The 20,355-nt window shown below is 49.5% G+C and overlaps 1 protein-coding gene across 9 annotated transcripts in view; it reads right to left on the reverse strand.

The window, feature by feature from the left end:
* ABCA3 (ATP binding cassette subfamily A member 3) overlaps positions 1–20,355 on the reverse strand; it is a 60,043-nt gene that overhangs the window by 37,769 nt on the left and 1,919 nt on the right. For 5 of the 9 annotated variants that reach the window (XR_013411320.1, XM_077985039.1, XM_077985038.1 and 2 more), the window contains exons 2-8: positions 11,301–11,507; positions 10,113–10,414; positions 7,409–7,488; positions 7,006–7,270; positions 5,404–5,531; positions 4,486–4,651; positions 940–1,199 (exon numbers count right to left, since the gene is read on the reverse strand). Coding sequence is in view for 8 of the 9 variants with exons in the window: in XM_077985039.1 (XP_077841165.1) it covers positions 940–1,199; positions 4,486–4,651; positions 5,404–5,531; positions 7,006–7,270; positions 7,409–7,462 (873 nt within the window). In the remaining variant the exon portion in view is untranslated. Of the gene's footprint in view, positions 1–939; positions 1,200–4,485; positions 4,652–5,403; positions 5,532–7,005; positions 7,271–7,408; positions 7,489–10,112; positions 10,493–11,271; positions 11,508–20,355 lie in introns of all 9 variants that reach the window. The other 4 variants (XM_077985037.1, XM_077985040.1, XM_077985035.1 and 1 more) reach the window with 4 other exon arrangements.

The following is a 20,355-nucleotide window of genomic DNA, read 5'->3' on the forward strand; positions in this document are numbered from 1 at the left end:
AGAAGAGGAGCACGATAGTCTCTCACATTGCCACTGCTTGGGTTCAGTTTCACGTTTTGCCCTATTTGTTTGATCTGTGTATCTATACAAGTCTATGTGCAAACAATTTTTTTCAGAATCATTTTATAGCCCACTGCTGACTCCCTCAATGCTGCACAGTTTTATGAAAGTTATTTATGGCACCAAGCAGATCAACAACCAGGCAGCCTCAAAATGAGCCCCTGGCCAGGTGCAACAGCTCATGCCTGTAATCCCAGCACTATGGCAGGCTGAGATGGGAGGCTGAAATGGGAGAATTTCTTGAGGCCAAGAGTTTGAGACCAGCCTTGGCAATATAGAAAGACTTCCACCTCTGCAACAAAAAAAAATGAGCTGGCTGTGGTGGTGCACACCTGTAGTCCCAGCTACTTGGCAGGTGGAGGTGGGAAGATCACTTGAGCAAGGGGAGGTTGAGGCTGCACTGAGCAGTGTTTGCACCCCTGCACTCGAGCCTGGGTGGCAGAGCGAGACCCTGTCTCTAAGAAAAAATAATACTAGGCCAGGCGCGGTGCCTCATGTCTGTAATCCCAGCACTTTGGGAGGCCAAGGTGGGCGGATCATGAGGTCAGGAGATTGAGACTATCCTGGCTAACACGGTGAAACCCTGTCTCTACTGAAAATACAAAAAATTATCTGGGCGTGGTGGTGGGCGCCTGTAGTCCCAGCTACTCAGGAGGCTGAGGCAGGAGAATGGCGTGAACCCTGGAGGCAGAGCTTGCAGTGAGCAGAGACCGCGCGCTACTGCACTCCAGCCTGGGACACAGAGCGAGACTCTGTCTCAAAAAAACAAAAACAAAAACAAAAAAAGAAAAATTAATACCAAAACACCAAGCCCTTGGACATGGCCTCCCCAGGACAGCGCGGTTTCTAGAGTGTTGGGAAGTCAATGCGGGCAGTCACCTTCAGCCTCCTTTCTTTCTCCTGCACGACAGCACGGGCAATGGTGAGCGCAGTGTAGGTGAAGCTGAGCAGCAGCAGCAGGGGCAGCTGGTACTGGATGGCCACGAGGAAGGGGTCTGCAATGAACGGCGGGTACGGGAACCTCTTGATGGTCACCGTCAGTCTCTGGAACAGCTGGCGTGTGGCAGCATCAGCATGGTACTGCATGATGGCCCGGTCCACAGCATGCTGCACAGCCAGGAAGCCTTCCCGGATGTACCCTGGGTGCAGGAGCAGAAGATGGCCCAGCCACCTCAAGGAGCTGCTCTTGAGGGCAGAGGGCCATGTGCGTGGGGTCCATGGGGAAAGGGATGCTTGGGGCAACAGAGTGACTTCGGCTCAGGACCCCCATGGCGGCTCAGTGGTAACACGGGAGAAGGAAGGAAATGCACCACACACTGACAGCAAATGAGAAGAGTGATGTGATTGTCACTTCCACTCTGTAACTAACGCAACACACAAAAAAATCACACACATTCCCAGCACTTTGGGAGGCCGAGACGGGCGGATCACGAGGTCAGGAGATCGAGACCATCCTGGCTGACACGGTGAAACCCTGTCTCTACTAAAAAAAAAAACTAGCCGGGCGAGGTGGCGGGCGCCTGTAGTCCCAGCTACTCGGGAGGCTGAGGCAGGAGAATGGCGTGAACCCGGGAAGCGGAGCTTGCAGTGAGCTGAGATCCGGCCACTGCACTCCAGCCTTGAGATCCGGCCACTGCACTCCACCCTGGGCGGCAGAGCAAGACTCCGTCTCAAAAAAAAAAAAAAAAAAAAAATCACACACATGATCACTTTTTTTTTTTTCTCCCCGAGATGGAGTCTTGCTCTGTGGCCCAGGCTGGAGTGCAGTGGCACGATCTTCACTCACTACAACCTCAACCTCCCAGGTTAAAGCGATTCTCCTGACTCAGCCCCCCCCAGTAGCTGGAACTACAGGCACCCGCCACCACACCCAGCTGGAACTACAGGCACCCGCCACCACACCCAGCTAAATTTTTTGTATTTTTATTAGAGACAGGGTTTCACCATGTTAGCTAGGATGACTCGATCTCCTGACCTCATGAACCATCCGCCTCAGCCTCCCAACGAGCTAGGATTACAGGCGTGAGTCACCACGCCTGGCCTTTTTTTTTTTTTTTTTGAGACAGAGTCTCGCTTTCTCACTCAGGCTAGAGTGCAGTGGCACGATCTCAGCTCACTGCAACCTCTGCCTCCTGGGTTCAAGCAATTCTCCTGCCTCAGCCTCCCAAGTAGCTGGGATTATAGGTGCCCGCCACCATGCCTGGCTTTTTTTTTTTTTTTTTGTATTTTTAGTAGGGACGAGGTTTCACTATGTTGGCCAGCCAGGCTGGTCTCAAACTTCTCATCTCAGGTGATCCGCCTGCTTCAGCTTCCCAACGCTGGGATGACAGGTGTGAGCCACTGTGCCCAGCCGTGAGGGCTGAATTCTCATCAGGCGTATTAGTAGGTGTAAGGCATGGACATCTGGAGGCAAAACTGGGGCTACAATTGACCAGTCCCTGCGCCATGCCAGTCTCACACACGTTCTATTTCCTGGGGCTTTCCTAGGAGCTGGTTTTTCCAGCCAACTTTTCTTCCCCCTCAGGTTCTCTGCCTTGCTGAGGACTAATCAACTATTCTTAGTAACAAAACGTTTTTTTCTAACAAAAGATATTTGCTCTGTGTCATTTGCCACAAAGGTTTTCCCCAGTCTGCTACGTGTTTTTTTTTTTTTTTTTAAATCACCGTTAGGCCTTTTCATGTTGGGCAAATTTTCAGTTTGTACATGCTGAAATCTGTCAGTCTTTTCCTTTGAGATTGCTTTTCTCTTGCTTCCAAGCTTAGGGAATTGTTCCCCAAAAACAGGAGGGAGCTGATGAACTCCTGCCCAGTCCCCGGTCTCAGCAGCCAGTGTCCCCCACTGCAGTCCCCTGCTGCAGGCAGCAAGCATCATGTGTGACAGCCGGACATAGCTTCTCCTGAGCCCCAGGCTGGGTGACCTATCAAAGGCCTTGCTCTGGGACCTCGCACATCCCATGCCAGGTCTTGTTCACCTTAGTTCCTTTTCTAGATGTAAAATCTTGCCCTAAAGCATTAGCCTGGTGGCAGCCCTGGCACCAGTAAGTGACATCGCTAAGCGCTGGCTGCATGCATGCTGCCTCCTGCCTGCCTGGTGCTTGTGTCTCAGAGTCAAGCCTCATGGAGGGACGGGACATTGCTGTGACTTTCATGGCAAACTTCCATGAGTTCTGCCTCCTGCCAGACCCGTGAAATACGGCGTTCTCCAGAACACCCTGGACTTCCACCCAGAACCTGTAGTCGGGTCTTGCCTGGCCTGACAGCTAAGCCTAGGCCTGTATCCAAGTCACTTCTTGGCTGTCCCTAGTTCAGTTTCAAGACAAGACTGTGCTTCAGAGGAGGCACATATTCCAACCGCTTGCCACGTCCACACGAAGACACACACTGATGGGGCATCAGAGTAACCAAGATCTGGCTTCCATGAACACCACACTGATTCCATCAAACCATGGATCAGGTACACAAGGACCACGGAGCTACAAATGCCAGTCAGTCTGTACACAGAGAAGGCCAGGAAGAAAAGGAAAATGTAAACCAAGCCCCAAGGACTCAAACTGAAGCTTTTAAAAGCTAAAATACAGCTAGGCGCAGTGGCTCATGCCTGTAATCTCAGAACTTTGGGAGGCCGAGGCGGGTGGATCATGAGATCAAGAGATCGAGACCATCCTGGTCAACATGGTGAAACCCCATCTCTACTAAAAATACAAAAATTAGCTGGGCATGGTGGTGTGTGCCTGTAGTCCCAGCTACTTGGGAGGCTGAGGCAGGAGAATTGCTTGAACCCGGGACGCAGAGGTTGCAGTGAGCCGACGTTGCGCCACTGCACTCCAGCCTGGCGACAGAGCAAGATCTTGTCTAAAAAAAAAAAAAAAAAAAATAGGCCAGGTGCGGTGGCTCACGCTTGTAGTCCCAGCACTCTGGGAGGCCGAGGCGGGTGGATCACAAGGTCAGGAGATTGAGACCATCCTGGCTAACACAGTGAAACCCCATCTCTACTAAAAATACAAAAAATTAGCCGGGCGTGGTGGCGGGCGCCTGTAGTTCAAGTTACTCGGGAGGCTGAGGCAGGAGAATGGCGTGAACCCGGGAGGCGGAGCTTGCAGTGAGCCAAGATTGTGCCACCGCACTCCAGCCTGGGCGACAGAGACAGACTCCATCTCACAAAAAAAAAAAAAAAAGCCGAAATACAAATGTTTCATTCAAGAGCACGTCTTCGAGGATATAGGGAGAGGGCCTTCGCTATCTTCAAGGATTATTTTAGTCTTTTAGAAACCAGTTATGCTGGTGTTTTACTTTTCCTATAAACAAGAGTAAATGTTCCGAAAGTATTTCTTCAAGAAATACTTTAGAAAGGTGGGGCTGCCGCCATGTCACTGTCACTAGTCAACACCCCGGGCTGGTAACATGAACCCTAACCGAGCTTCTCACCAGGTTCTCCGCCATCAGGGGATGTAGGTTCCCTTGGCCCTGGGTTTGGGAAAAGCGGGAAAAGGGAAGTAGTGTGCCAGCCTTCTGTCTCTTTCAGGAAAAAGGAGCCTGTTTGGGTCCACATGTAATTTCTCCGTGTGTAACTGAACCGTAGGTGATATTTCACCTGTGGAAACAAAGAGAAAACCAGCTGTTCCGAGAGATCCAGACAGAGGAGCAAACAACAAGGTGGAGTGGGAGAGTGCTTGGGGGGCTGTCACCACCAAGGCTGTCACGGCCGAGAACTCACCACTCCCCCGCCTCTGAGAATCTCCCGTGGGCCCCGGAATGTCACACTGAGTGGTCCCTGTCCCAGCAGGAGCAGGGAGCCACACAGGGGCCCCTTTTGGGGGGTGGTTCTCGGCCATTCCTCTCTTAATTCCAATGTGAAATGCCACCAAGCGTTCAGGATCCCTGGCGGGCCACCAACCACAATGCTAGATGGACGTGATGGCTTCCTAATTTTAATGTCATCAGGTAAGCAAAAACCTCACTTTCGTTCTTTCCTTTTTTCTGCCAGATCGTATTTAAGTCCTAAATATCTGCTACTTTCCTTATCTATCTTATCAGACTCTGTCCACAGAGGCCTGGAGACCAGTAATGTCTTTCATAAAATGAGGGAACAGTAAGGAGCTTGGGGCGGCCACAGGTAGGTGCATTTTCTAACCTGTTCTGCCCCATGGGTTAAAATGTCACCAGGGTCCCCTTGGCAGGGACTGTGATGGTGCTATCAGACCCAAAGGAGAGACTGCTATTTACTCGCAGGCAGGCAGAGGTTTAAGGGAAAGCAGTGCCTTTTACAGGTTGAACTAGTGACGCGGGAGGAAGCGGAGGCCTTGCTGATGGGCTGCGACTGCTTGGCCCGGCCGCACGTCTCACCGCCAGCGGCAGGGGCTCCTTGCTGTGGTTGAAGGGGTGCTCGAAGACCACGGCGGCCAGCACGCTGGACGAGCGGTTGTCATACCTAATGTAGTCCTCAAAGTCCTTCTCAGAGGGAAAGCCGCGCACTGTGGAGAGAGAGCACGGGAGCTGCGGTTGCCCAATCTACCCTCCTCCTTGAAAAATCTGGGTGGTTCAGGTCACCGGCAGATGAAAGACGGCAAACCCTCTAGGGCTTTGTAAACCCTTCCTGAGACTCAAGGCGGCTTTCATCTTTGGCAGAGGGACAGGCTGCCATCAAGGAGTGCACAACGGCAAGGTCAGGGCCCTAGGCAGGGGGTTCTCCCGGCGCGGTTTTTTGGAGCAGAGCTGGAGGCTCTGGGCAGCACCTGCAGCAAGGCCCAGTAGCGCAAACCCACCACCCACACTGTACTGGGCTCTACAGCCCGGGGTGGCTTCTCTGTCTCAAAACCAGAATGGTGTATTTTTAGAAATGGAGTGGACATTAACTCAGAGTGTCTCAAAGGTTTTTTCTATCATCCGGATACTCTTTTACAATTCAGAAAGGGTTTTACTGTCATCATTTTATGAGGGACCAAGGCACTTCCTCTGAGTGTTTGCTACGTGGAATTCAAGCCTGGCAGGTAAATGCCCAAATGAGGAGGGGAAAATGGACGACACCTTCCATCCCGATAGCAAAGGGTTAGGAACGGTGAGCAGCACACGCAGCGGGAGTTCCCTTCTCAGGCTTTCTCAGCACTGTTTTCAGAGCTGCCCACCCGAAACCACGTCCCAGAAAAGATTCTTGGTGCCACACGCTCAAACCGTGCCCTGCCCTTGTCACAAAAGGGCTTTCCTTGGCTCAAGTACACCCAGGCATCCCTGTAAAGTCCTGTCCACCCTGCTGACTGTCAGATGCAGTTCCAGGGCCTGGTACTGCTAAGGCTGCTGCACCTGCTGCTCCCCGGGGCCCTCGCAGCTCTGGACAGGTGGGCGGCCAGCCCTGGTCCCATTGTACAATGAGGCATGGCCACAGAGAAGGTGGGGGATTCCCTGGGTGGCTCAGCCACCGAGACGAGACTTGATGCTAGATGGGCTTGATGGCTTCCTGGTCTTCATGCCATCAGGCAAGCAAAAACCTCACTTTCTTTTTTCCTTTTTTCTGCCAGGTTGTATTTAAGTCCCAATATCTGCCACTTTTCTTGTCTATTTTATTGGACTCCGCTCATAGAGTCCTGGAGACCAGTAATGTCTTTTGTAAAATGAGGGAAGAGAAAGGAGCCTGAGGCAATTGCAGGCAGGTGCATTTTCTTACCTGTTCTGCCCCATGGGTTAAAATGTCACCAGGGTCCCTTTGGTGGGGATTGAGACAGTGCTATCAGACCCAAAGGAGACTGCTATTTACTCGCAGGCAGGTAGAGGTTTAAGGGAAAGCAGTGCCTTTTACAGGTTGAAGTAGTGATGTGGGAGGAAACAGAGGTCAGGTCTGGACAGGGTGAGCTCCTCACCCAGCTGCTTCGCAGATCTTGGGCTTGACCCCTGCCTGCCCAGCCCCGCGGAGACACCACCAGGTCCGGCACCGAGAGCCCTGGCATGTCTCACCTCGCATGTTGATCACAAGTGCCCTGCGCACTGTCTCGGTGACGGTCTTGGCAGCGTCACTGTGAGAAGGGATGTAGGCGAGCTCCCAGGTGTCTCCCGGCGGAGGGAAGGTGAAGAACAGAGGCAGCTCCTGGATGGACTGGCCTGGGTAGATGGTGGCATTGGGCACATTTTCCGACTGAATCTTCAAGCGAAGCCAGATCAGGATCCCAGAAAACAGCAATGGCAGGAAGAGTTCCAGGACTGTCACCAGGACTTTCCGCTTCTGGAAGAGATACAACAGGGCACACTGATGGGCTGCAAAGCAGAATCAGGGGCATGCAAACAACCCCTCCCTCAAGGGTGTCCCCAGAAGCCTCGGGGCTGGGCACGCAGCTGACCTCCCTCCGGGGTCTGGACGCACCTGCAGGGTGTAGTTCTTCCAGAGGAGGAGCGCCAGCTGCCTGAGCACAGCCATCGTCTTGCTGGAAAGGACGCCCAGTGCTAGTTACAGACCAAAGACAGAGAGCATGGGTGCGCAATGAGAGTGGGGATGTGGGGGAAAAGCCACGGACCCTTTTTCCTCCACGTCTCTCACCGTCTTTTGTGTCATTTTAACTCCAAACACCCCTGGAAGTAAGGGGACAAGGCCTGTGGCATGCCCACCCTCAATGCTCTACCCTGCATACACAAAGAGCACTGTCTTTTTGGCTGGGCACAGTGGCTCACGCCTGTAATCCCAACACTTTGGGAGGCCGAGGCAAGTGGATCACTTGAAATCAGGAGTTCGAGACCAGCCTGGCCAACATGGTGAAACCACCTCTACTGAAAATACAAAAATTAGCTGGGTGTGGTGGCGGGCACCTGTAATCCCAGCTACTTGGGAGGCTGAGGCAGGAGAACTGCTTGAACCTGGGAGGCGGAGGATGCAGTGAGCCAAGGTCATGCCGCTCACTCCATCCTGGGGGCAACAGAGTAAGACTCTGTCACAAACAAACAGACACCAAAGAAAACCAAAGAGCATAGTCTTTTTGGAGCCTGACTTGTTCCTTGCTGAATGGAAGATCAATGACATGCTTTTTATGTGCACTGTGACTTCTGTAGTGGTTTTTATTTTTTATTTTATTTTTTTTTTTATTTTTTTTTTGAGACGGAGTCTCTCGCTTTGTCACCCGGGCTGGAGTGCAGTGGCCGGATCTCAGCTCACTGCAAGCTCCGCCTCCCGGGTTTACGCCATTCTCCTGCCTCAGCCTCCCGAGTAGCTGGGACTACAGGCGCCCGCCACCTCGCCCGGCTAGTTTTTTGTATTTTTTAGTAGAGACGGGGTTTCACCAGGTTAGCCAGGATGGTCTCGATCTCCTGACCTCGTGATCCACCCGTCTCGGCCTCCCAAAGTGCTGGGATTACAGGCTTGAGCCACCGCGCCCGGCCTGCTGTAGTGGTTTTTAAAATTGTTTTTGTTTTTTTTGAGACAGGGTCCTACTATGTTCCCCAGGTTGGAGTGCTGTGGTGCGATCACAGCTCACTGCAGCCTCAAACTCCCGGGCTTGTGATCCTCCCGCTTCAGTCTCCCGAGTACCTGGAACTACAGGTGCATGCCACCACACCTGGCTAGTGTTTTTAATTTTTAGTAGAGACCAGGTCTTGCTCTATTTCCCAGGCTGGTCTCAAACTCCTGGTCTCAAGCAATCCTCCAGCTTCATCCTTGTAGTGCTATTTATCATTTGATAAATGCTACTGGGATGTTCTCGGTGGTTAATATGGATTTGCTATTTATTAGCAAAATATTCAGGCTTTTAGAATTCCACGCCCTTTATTCTTAACCGACACTGAACTCATAAAAGAAAACTCAGCTGGGCGCGGCGGCTCACGCCTGTAATCCCAGCACTTTGGGAGGCTGAGGTGGGCAGATCATGAAGTCAGGAGATCGAGTCCATTCTGGCTAACATGGTGAAACCCCATCTCTACTAAAATTACAAAAAATTAGCTGAGTGTGGTGGCGGATGCCTGTAGTCCCAGCTACTCAGGAGGCTGAGGCAGGAGAACGGCATGAACCCGGCAGGTAGAGCTTGCAGTGAGGCGAGATCACGCCACTGCACTCCAACCTGGGCAACAGAGCAAGACTCCGTCTCAAAAAAAAAAAAAAAAAAAAAACCTCAACATAGTCTCCTGGGTGATTCTTAAGGCTTGGAGAGAGCTGTGGAGGGAAGGGGAAAAGAAGGGCTTGGAATTGGGACCGCCACTGGCCTTGCTGCCCCGGAGCAGGCCTGGGTAGACAGACATGCTTGTGGGGCCATCAGTCACACCCTCTCCTTGGCCCTAAAGACTGGTTTTTCCTGTTGTTATTACAGGTACTGGCATCAGAGCCTCGCAGCAAAAGACTAGCCATTTTCTTTTTCTTCTTCTTCTTTTTTTTTCTGAGACAGAGTCTTGCTCTGTCACCCAGGCTGGAGTGCAGCGGCGTGATCTTGGCTCACTGGAACCTCCGCCTCCTGAATTCAAGCGATTCTCCTGCCTCAGCCTCCCAAGTAATTGGGATTGCAGGTGCCTGCCACCATGCCTGACTCATTTATATATTTTTAGTAGAGATTCAGTTTCACCATGTTGGTCAGGCTGATTTTGAACTCCTGACCTCAAATGATCTGCCCATCTCAGCCTCCCAAAGTGCTGGAATTATAGGCGTAAGCCACTGTGCCCAGCTGCCATTTTCATCTTTACCACTTATCCAACAAAAATTCATCCAAAAAATAATCTATCCTATATTATATAGGAACATGATATTTAAGTCTAGCACATATAATGGGGAAAAAATCTGCCAAAAGATGATCAAATTCAAGTGATAGCAGAAACGAGAGCTTAGATCTGTAAAGGTATTCCCTCAATTTAGGTAAAATCTGTCTTACTAAATTTCAAATATCAGAAACAGAAGCTAGATGTGGTGGCTCATGCTTGTAATCCCAGCACTTTGGGAGGCCGAGGCAGGAGGATCCCTTAAGCCCAGGAGTTCGAGACCAGCCTGGGCAACATAGCAAGACCCTATCTCTATACAAATAAAATAAAATAAAATTAAATTAAATTAAAGGAACAGAGACACTGGACTCAGAGTGTTGAGTTCATGAGATGCTAACCTGCTAGAGAAGTAGGTGGTCTGAATAAGTTCAGGTAGGCGCTGCAACACCCAGGAAATAAGAGAAACGTGCTCTGAAAGCTGAGTGCACAGAGGGCGAGGCGTGCAGACGTGGCTGCTCTGTCCTGGAGAGGCAGGGAAGGCGATGGAGGAGGGGCAGTCTAGAGAGCGGGTGCTGGTCCACCCGCTACAGCTGCAGGCAGAGAGAAGTCCTTCCTGCTCAGCGTCCTTCATGTGCGGAAAAGCCTCCTTGACTCACAGTGGAGGAGTTTCAAGTTCAGTTGCTCAGCTCCACGCTCATGGCTGATCCAAACCCAACGTCATCCATCAGCCAGGTTAAGATGGCATGGAATAGAAAGGCAAACAATTAGTGAGTCGTTCCTACATCACCATGAGCCAGCGCTCCCCGACACTGCCCCGGAGACTCCAGTGCGCGGGGAAGGCGGTTGTTTGTTTTTTGTAAATGACCCATTTTACTTTTGGTTTGGTTTCAGTCCATTGAAAATCATTTCTATCAAGGTTCTTTTTAAATTAAAACTCTTGCTTTTTTTTTTTTTTTAAGGATGTGGCTGTTATATCTAATCATATTCAAAATTTATGCTTTAAAGGACAGTCAATAAATATTTACATGAAACACAACTACACCCAGTTAAGAATTTAAAATATGACTTTTAATGAATCATATTGTTAAAAAGTGAAGAAATTAAAGCTAAAATAGTATGAAGTGCTAATAAGTGGCAACTTAATAAATGATCCCAATTTTTTGAAAATTAATAAGGTAGAAGACCCGTCTCAAAGTCAGTTGCTGATGATGAATAAAACAGCAGTGACTTAAACACACACATTAAGTCCCGTGGTTTATAAAAGGTTTCTAGAAGTGGTTTAGGCAAAAAGAGGAGGCCAGTGCCTCCGTTTGGGGCCGTCATCCCAGGGAAGTACATTCCAGATGGGCGTGGGCTTGGCTGAGATGAACGTTCTGCCTCTACCAAGAGAGGAATATAAAACAGTCATGGTTCAAAGAAGTCTTCTGGTTAGAGGAACAGACAACTTCCCTTACTGGAAGTCTGGTCAAGAAAGGAAAGATCCCCATGCTTAATCTTGTCCTCTCCAGTCCCAGGGCTGGGAGAGGTCAGAAAGACAGACCACCCACCTTCCCACACAGGCTGCAGGGCAGTACCGGGGAACTGACCTGGGTCCCAGGAGAGGCTCCGCACAGCAGGTCTCCCTTCAGGACTACAGGGGAACTGGCCAGGAGGAGGCGGCTCCACACAGAGGGCTCCGGGGTGGGGCCTGAGAGCCTCTGGAGTGGGGCAGGGCAGCCCTGAGGTTTGGGAACACCGTGGCCTCGCAGGACATCAGGAGGGGCCCAGGGCTCACGGGCATGACTCTCCGGCACCTTTGGACAGATGGAGGGTATTTTGAGTGTAATTTGGAAAATAATTATAAGACACCTCTTACCAAGTTAGAAAATAGCAGAGCAAAATAGGCTTTGAGTATGTTACTTAAAACTGAGCAGATCTGATAACAAAAAATTTTGGATTTAGAAAATAAAACACCTGGCCGGGCACAGTGGCTCACGCCTGAATAATTCCAGCACTTTGGGAGACTAAGCTGGATGGATCACCTGGGGTCAGGAGTTTAAGACCAGCCTAGGCAACATGGCAAAACCCCATCTCTACTAAAAATACAAAAATTAGCCGGATGTGGTGATGGGCACCTGTCTCAGCTACTCGGGAGGCTGAGGTGGGAGGATCACTTGAACCCGGGAGGCAGAGGTTGCAGTGAGCCGTGAGCCGAGATGGTGCTCACTCAGAGTTATCAACTCCGAGATGACTCTGTCTAAAAAAAAAATTTTTTTAAAAGAATATAAGCTCTACTTTTTTTTTTTTTTTTTTTTTTTTTTTTGAGACAGAGTTTCACTCTTGTTGCCCAGGCTGGAGTGCAGTGGTGCCATCTCAACTCACTACAACCTCCACCTCCCAGGTTCAAGCGATTCTCCTACCTCAGCCTCCCAAGTAGCTGGGATTACAAGCACCCGCCACCACATCCAGCTAACTTTAATAGAGACGGGCCTTCACCATGTTAGCTAGGCTAGTCTCAAACTCCTGACCTCAAGTGATCCACCGACATTGGCCTCCCACAGTGTTGGGATGACAGGCGTGAGCCAGTGTGCCTGGCCAGAAGCTCTGCTTTTCTACTTGTAAGCACTCTGCTTCTACAGTCTCCTCATCCTCTCCTGGCTTCTGGCAGCATCACCCTTTTGCAGACGAAGAAACAAGGAGGAAACGCCTGGCCCAAAATCACACAGCAAGAAGCTGCAAAGTCAGGATTTGAACGTTGGCTAGTTTCAACTTCCAAGTCTGTCTTCTAACTACTACACTACCACATCCTGTGGGTCCTAAAAACACAGAACAACTTCCAACTTCATACAAGTTTTGCATATCACTCCTAGAACATAACATCAGAAATTGAAAGGTAAAAAAGACTCCTAAGCCCCACCACCTCAATAAAAGTTTTCTTTTCTTTTCTTTTTTCTGAGACAGAGTCTCGCTCTGTCACCCAAGCTGGGCATGATCTCGGCTCACTAAAACCTCCACCTCCCAGGTTCAAGTGATCCTCCTGTCTCAGCCTCCCAAACAGCTACAGGCACATGCCACCACGCCCGGTTAATTTTTTGTATTTTTAATAGAGACGAGGTTTCGCCATGTTGGCTTAGGCTGGTCTCAAACTCCTGACCTCAAGTGATCCGCCTGCCTCGGTCTCCCAAAGTGCGGGGATTAAAGGCGTGAGCCACCATGCCTGGCCAAGGTTTTATCTCTGTGCCCCTATAGCACCCAGCTTGTTGCTTGGTATGTGCAAGGCTTTACCTAAAGTCTCACTGAACACTATGCTTGCATCTGCTCTGTTTGAGCAAAAGCAATTTAAAGGAAGAGATCCTAGAATTACAAAATCTGGAAAGTTTTTTGTTACAAAAGCAAATGTACACAAAAGAAGGAAGTTAATATTCCTTCTGCACTTGACCCCGAGGCGGCAGAGTCCCCAGAAGTGCTGATGACTGAGGCTCAGGACTGGCCCGGCTGGGCCCCCATCAGCTACTCTAACTTAAACACTCAGGACTCCAGCCACTCCTAAAGCTGCCACCTCCACCCAGCAAGGGGACAAGAGCAGAGCTTCAAGAACTTCCCTTTGAAGAGGCTCTCTTCACTAGTCCTGGGGACACAGCCGGGAAGGGGAAGGCAAACCGTTTCCTCCCTCTATAAAAGGTTTGTTTACTGTTAAAATATTAAGTATCACACATGTCATTGAGTATCTCAATGTTTGTTTTTTAGGTGAGCAACGGACTTGGTGCAGAGTGAACGCATACTGCAGGCTGCTCATTTCTGAGAACTCTCTTGATGGCACAAATTCTTCTACAAATGGTCTTTCCAGTAACTGTCGTCAGCTCAAGAGCCATGGGCTGTGCCAGTTAACGAGCACTGTGGCTCTTCAGGCGGCCACTACTCAGCAGCAAACTGGAGAAATCCCAAACTCCTCCATTTCTTTATTTGTGATTTGTAGGTATTTTTGTGTGCACCATGGGCTTGAATTTGCCACCCAATTCCTATGTGCCCTTTTGTTTTTTGAGACATGGTCTTGCTTTGTCACCCAGGTTGGAGTGCCGTGGCACAAGCAGGGCTCATTGCAGCCTGGTGGTCCTGGGCTCTAGTGATCGCCTTGCCTCAGCCCCCTGAGCAGTTGGGACCACAGGCACCTGCCACCACACCTGGCTACTTATTATATTTTTTGCAGAGATGGAGTCTTGCTATGTTGCCCAGGCTGGTCTGGAACTCCTGGCCTGAAGCAATCTTCCCATCTTGGCCTCCCAAAGTACTGAAAGTACTGGGACTATAGGTATGAGCCACGGTGCCTGGCCCCTATGTGCCCTTTCATAAGTTTTTATATCTGTATATATGGAGCAAAGGTCGCTGGGGATGGCAGGTCTTGAGACCCGTGAACAGAAGGGACAGGCCCAGATGAGGGGCACAAGACCCATTACGCCATGTGTTCCTGTTGTGTTCTGAGCTCGGGTACACCTCCCTCCATGGAAGCCTGTCCACAAAGGCACAGAGAAATCCACTCATTGGAAGAAGGGGGTCTTGATAAAGCCACAGGTGGACCACCCCAAGATGCACAAAGAGAGCCGCCAACCAAGGCTCTGCTCACGTTGCCACAGGTGTGCAGTACAGCGACACCCTTGTGGGTGGTGCTGGTCACATCTGGTGCTTTTCCTTCAGGGGGAGGACCCAACATCCCCATATTGCCACCAGGAGTCTCCCACAGCCAGCCAGCATCAAAGGTCTGCGTGTATGGCACTGAGGCACGGAGAACAGTCAGTTAATGTACGCTGGTAGAATCCCTGGTCTTTTAGGGTATACAAGACAAAAAAGCATTTGTTCATTCAACAATTGCCTCGTTTTTGCTATCTGATGCGCACTTGTACAAGGTACTAAGGATCTGGAAATGAAAATAACATTCTTTTTTTTTTGAAACAGAGTCTCGCTCTGTTGCCCAGGCTGGAGTGAAGTGGTGCGATCTCGGCTCACTGCAATCCCTGCCTCCTGGGTTCAAGCAATTCTCCTGCCTCAGCCTCCCGAGTAGCTGGGATTACATGCGTGTGCCACCATGACGGGCCAATTTTTTGTATTTTTAGTAGAGACAGGGTTTCACCATGCTGGTCAGGCTGGTCTCGAACTCTTGACCTTGTGATCCATCCGCCTCGGCCTCCCAAAGTGCGTGCTGGGATTACAGGCATGAGCCACCACGCCTGGCCGATGATAACATTCTTAATGCAAGGAGTTTGCAGTCCCCGAACACTTGCATGCACTGTAATTGCTGTGACTGATGCTAAATAAAGTATGGCAAGATTCAGAAGAAAATAAGAATTAATTGCGTGTGAGACAGCGAGCAAGCAAGACAGGGAGACGGCCCAGGAGGGTGACGGGGGAAGGTGACCTGGGAGGCCAGTCTTGAATGACTCATTAGTTAGGACAGGAAGGACATTAAGGATCCTGGAGACAGACTGTGTATGGGGAGCAGCGAGTCATTCCGAGTGGCGGTGCAGAGAATGAGCCAGGAAAGGCAGCAGGCCCTGGGCCCACGTCATCAAGGCGCCAGACACTGCACCAAGAAGGGAGCTCGGGGTGTGTCCCAACAGGCAGTGACGCTGGGTGAGGGTGACTGGTTTTGTTTAATCCTTTATTCAGGACATGATCTTTTTTGAGGGAGGGGTGCACAGTAAATATTTGAAAATGTCTAATTCAATGGATCCTGTGGATGAAATCCCCAAACACCAGTAATTTTTTTTTTTTTTTTTTTTTTTTTGAGACGGAGTCTCACTCTATCACTCAGGCTAGAGTGCGGCCTGATCTTGGCTCACTGTAACCTCCAGCCCCCAGGTTCAAGTGATTCTCCTGCCTCAGCCTCCCAAGTAGCTGAGGAGTACAGGCACCTGCCACCACACCCAGCTAATTTTTTGTAGTTTTAGTAGAGATGGAGTTTTGCCATGTTGGCCTGGCTGGTCTTGAACTCCTGACCTCAAATGATCCACCTGCCTCGGCCTCCCAAAGTGCTAGGATCACAGGTATGAACCACCACCGTGCCCGACTTAAATATTATTATTATTATTATTATTTATTTATTTTTTTTTTAGACAGTTTCACTCTTGTTGCCCAGGCTGGAGTGCAATGGTGTAATCTCAGCTCATTGCAACCTCTGCCTCCTGAGTTCAAGCGATTCTCCTTCCTCAGCCTTCTGAGTAGCTGGGATTACAGGCACCCACCACCACGCCCAGCTAATTTTTGTATTTTTAGTAGAGACGGGGTTTCACCGTGTTGGACAGGCTGGTCTCGAACTCCTGATCTCAAGTGATCTGTCCGCCTCTGCCTCCCAAAGTGCTGGAATTACAGGTGTAAGCCACTGTGCCCGGTCCTAAATATTATTTATATATATATAAGCAGGTACATTTATAGGGTATGGTCCTCGCCCCTTCCCAGTGGTCTCCAAGTGGGGTGGGCTAGACAACCTGCAGCAGTGAAAAAGTGATGAGAAAATCTACTTGTAAGTATTTTTCTTTAAAAATGCGAAAAAAATGGCTTCACTGATATTTCTGTCTGTTTCCTGCAGGGACAGGGTCTCAGTCACACACTGTTATCCAGGCTGGAATGCAGTGGTGTGATCCTCCTGCCTCAGCCTCCTAAGTAGCTGGGACTACAGGTATGCACCACCACACCTGGCTTTTTTTTTTTTTTTTTTTTTGTAGAGACAGGTCTCACTATGTTGCCCAGGCTGGTCTCAAACTCCTGAGCTCAAATGATCCTCCTGCCTCAGCCTCCTAAGTAGCTGGGACTACAGGTATGCACCACCACACCTGGCTTTTTTTTTTTTTTTTTTTTTTTTTTTGTAGAGACAGGTCTCACTATGTTGCCCAGGCTGGTCTCAAACTCCTGAGCTCAAATGATCCTCCTGCCTCAGCCTCCTAAGTAGCTGGGACTACAGGTATGCACCACCACACCTGGCTTTTTTTTTTTTTTTTTTTTTTGTAGAGACGGGTCTCACTATGTTTCCCAGGCTGGTCTCAAACTCCTGAGCTCAAATGATCCTCCTGCCTCAGCCTCCCAAAGTGCTGGAACTACTGGCATGAGCTACCATACCCTGCCAGCTTTACTGATATTTAGTACTTGGACAGACCCTGGTGTTCACGCTGGCTTGTATGTCAGCAGCTGTGGCATCCTGACTTAGGAGGAGGCACCCTGTGACGTGGGGGGTGATGGTGGGCCCTCACCGCAAGTCTACTTTAGGCATCTTAGGCATGTTGGAGTTTACAAGTTTCATGGTATTCCAGTTGTGGTCAATTAAAACAAACAAACAAACAAACAAAACAAAAAAACTCAAGACCCTTAAAATAATGAAAGCTTTACAATATTTCGCAGTGATGCGGAAAATGACCATGAATATCTTTTGTGTGACTTGGAGGTTTACTGGTCATTTCATGACTTAGTACTTCAAAGAGTCAGAAAATTTAAGGAGAAGGTACAGATTTTCTTTTGTGAAAAGTTCCAAATCTGGAGATATTTTTTCGTTTTTAATGACAAATGACTGCAGCAGTGTGTCATCTACCTTTTTTCTTTTAAATAGACACAATGCAATCTGTTCCTTCAAAGAAAAGGTGACAATATATGAGTTACAGCTTTTCAAAAAGAATCCGTACCAAGAATAGAGCATTTGTGAAAACAGACATTTGAAGAGGTTTCCACAATGACGTGACTGCGTTCCCAATGATGCTACAAGCGTACTGTCTACATGAACATTTACACCCGCACATCAAAACATCAACACCAGAATTTCCACCTACCCTGACAGTCACTGAACATACCCCAGCCCAAATTCATCAAGGGCCCTCAGATGATGGGTAAATGAAATTGAAAAGTACCCTGCCTGGTAAGCACAGGGTTTGTGCCTTTCTCTGTATTGTGTTTATGTGCAAATGCTGTTAATAACTAGGGCCTGAAATAAATACATATATGTGTGTGTATATATATATATATATTTTTTTTTTTTTTTTTGAGACAGAGTTTCACTCTTGTTGCCCAGGCTGGAATACAATGGTGCAATCTCGGCTCACTGCAACCTCCGCCTCCCAGGTTCAAGTGATTCTCCTGCTTCAGCCTCCTGAGTAGCTGGAATTACAGGTGCCCACCACCATGCCCAGCTAATTTTTTTTTTTTTGTAGAGATGGGGTTTCACCATGTTGACCAGGCTGGTCTCGAACTCCTGACCTCAAGCGATCTGCCGACCTCGGCCTCCCAAAATGCTAGAATTACAGGCGTGAGCCACCTCGCCTGGCCAATAAACAGAACTTACAATTGATCTTAAATGCTGGGACTCAGGATTCAATAAGAGTTGATAAATGGGATGTGGACACGTGGTTTTCATCTTTAAAAAGCATGTTTATACAATAGTTTTTGTAGCATTCATATGTTGGATAACTTTAATCATGCTTATTTCACCTCTTTTTTTTTTCTCTTTTAGAGACAGGGTCTTGCTGTTTCTCAGGCTGGAGTGCAATGGCATGATCATAGCTTGCTGCATTCTTGAATTCCCAGACTCAAGCGATCCTCCCTCCTCAGCCTCCAGAGTAGCTGGGACTTCAGGTGCATGCCATTTTTTTTTTAAATCTTTCAGTAGAGATAGGGTCTCACTATGTTGCCCAGACTGGTCTCAAACTCTTGGCCTTAAGGGATCCTCCCATCTCAGCCTCACAAAGTGCTGAGTTTACAGGTGTGAGCCACCATGCCTGGCCTTTATTCCTTTAAAAGATCTATATTTGTATATATTTCTATGTCCATAATACATCAGAATAGTAATTGTAATTTATAATACATAATATATATCGGGCTGCATGTTTACATTCACTCACACATAATGGTACACATGAAAAATAAGTCTGAGGCCTGTTTTTTTTTTTTTTGGAGACGGAGTCTCACTCTGTTGCCCAGGCTAGAGATCTGCACTGGCGCGATCTCGGCTCACTGCAAGCTCCGCCTCCGGGGTTCACGCCATTCTCCTGCCTCAGCCTCCCAAGTAGCTGGGACTACAGGCTCCCGCTACCACGCCCGGCTAATTTTTTGTATTTTTAGTAGAGAGGGGGTTTCACCGTGTTAGCCAGGCTGGTCTTGAACTCCTGACATCGTGATCCGCCTGCCTCAGCCTCCCAAAATGCTGGGATTACAGGCGTGAGCCACCGCGGCTGGCCTTTTTTTTTTTAAATGCAGGGTCTCACTCTTTTGCCTAGGCTGGAGTACAGTTGTGTGATCATGGCTCACTGTAGCCTTGACCTCCTGGCTCAAGTGATCCTCCCACCTCAGTCTCCCAAATAGCTGGGACCATGGGTGTGCACCACCATGCCCAGCTAATTAATTTTTTTTTTAGGGATGGGGTCTTGCCATGTTGCCCAGGCTGGTCTTCAACTTGTGACCTCAAGTGATCCTCCTGCTTTGGCCTCCCAAAGTGCCAAGATTACAGACGTGAATTAATTGCACTGGCCAAGGCCAACTTGTATACTCAGTGGCCCTTGTGGGGACGAGGTAGGAACAAATGCACAAGCCACAGCCATCGGCTGAGAGCTGGGGAGGCTGGTTTGAGGCTGTGGCACTGGCATCGCAGGCCCTGGCAGAGCCCTAGCTTGCTGGCGCTCATACTCAGCACCACAGGCGCTGCCCGGAGTTGGAGGCGGCTGCCTCCCTAGGAGCACAGGCTCTGCATTTACACTGAAGTTCTGGCAGGGGTTCATAGGGTGTATTTTTAAGCCAGAGATGTGGTTCCAAAGGGAGCTATCAGGAGAGACTTCCACAAAATCTCTGCTGCTGCCTGCTTCCCTAACCCTTACCGTGGCCTCAGTCTTGTTCTCCGTCCAGCTAGCTGTTCTGCCTCCCTAGCTGCAGGAAACGAGGTAATGAGGCAATGGAAAGTCCCCAGAGAGAGGTAACCATGGATGTTCTGCAACAAGTAAGGTAGCAAGGACCTCGTTACATGGCTCCCGCAAAGGCACCGGTCTGCCTGTTGGCTCCAAACCTCTCTAACACCACAAACACTCTGAGCCATTCAGGAGAATGGGGTCTGCAAAACTCTTCCGGGACAGGGTCTGACATGCCTCACTCTTCCCCACAAGATGTGGGCCTTCAGTGTTTTGTCTGCCTAGAATATCACCCAGCATAGCTTTCTCTACTTGCCGACACCTACCCATCACTTCCCAGCCCACTTCTAGTGCCATGGCCTCTGTGAAGCTTGTTTCAGGGGCTCTTTGTCTTGGCTGCCTGAACAGTGGAATTTTCCAGGGCACTTTAAGGCAGAAACTGACATCTGAGGCCCATCCCTGGAGATGCTGGGCTGTTCTGGGCCCAGGCTGGCTTCCCATGTGATTGTAACAGGAATCCTGGGTGGAGACCTTCTGCTCTTATTGGAGCCACCCCTCCTCCACCTCTGGTCACCTGTTGCACCTTTTCTAGATGTGTCATGTGGTACTCATCTTGTTCTGTCTTCCATCACAGTTACTTGTGAATAAAGCATCTTTTTAGCTCTATCCTAAGACCCCCCAAGAGCAGGGACTGTGTACAATTCATTTTTTTTTTTTTTTGAGACAGAGTCTCGCTCTGTCACCCAGGTTGGAGGGCAGTGGCGCCATCTCAGCTCACTGTAACCTCTGTTCA

This window comes from Macaca mulatta, chromosome 20, assembly GCF_049350105.2.
Source record: "Macaca mulatta isolate MMU2019108-1 chromosome 20, T2T-MMU8v2.0, whole genome shotgun sequence".
Classification (NCBI taxonomy): domain Eukaryota; kingdom Metazoa; phylum Chordata; class Mammalia; order Primates; family Cercopithecidae; genus Macaca; species Macaca mulatta.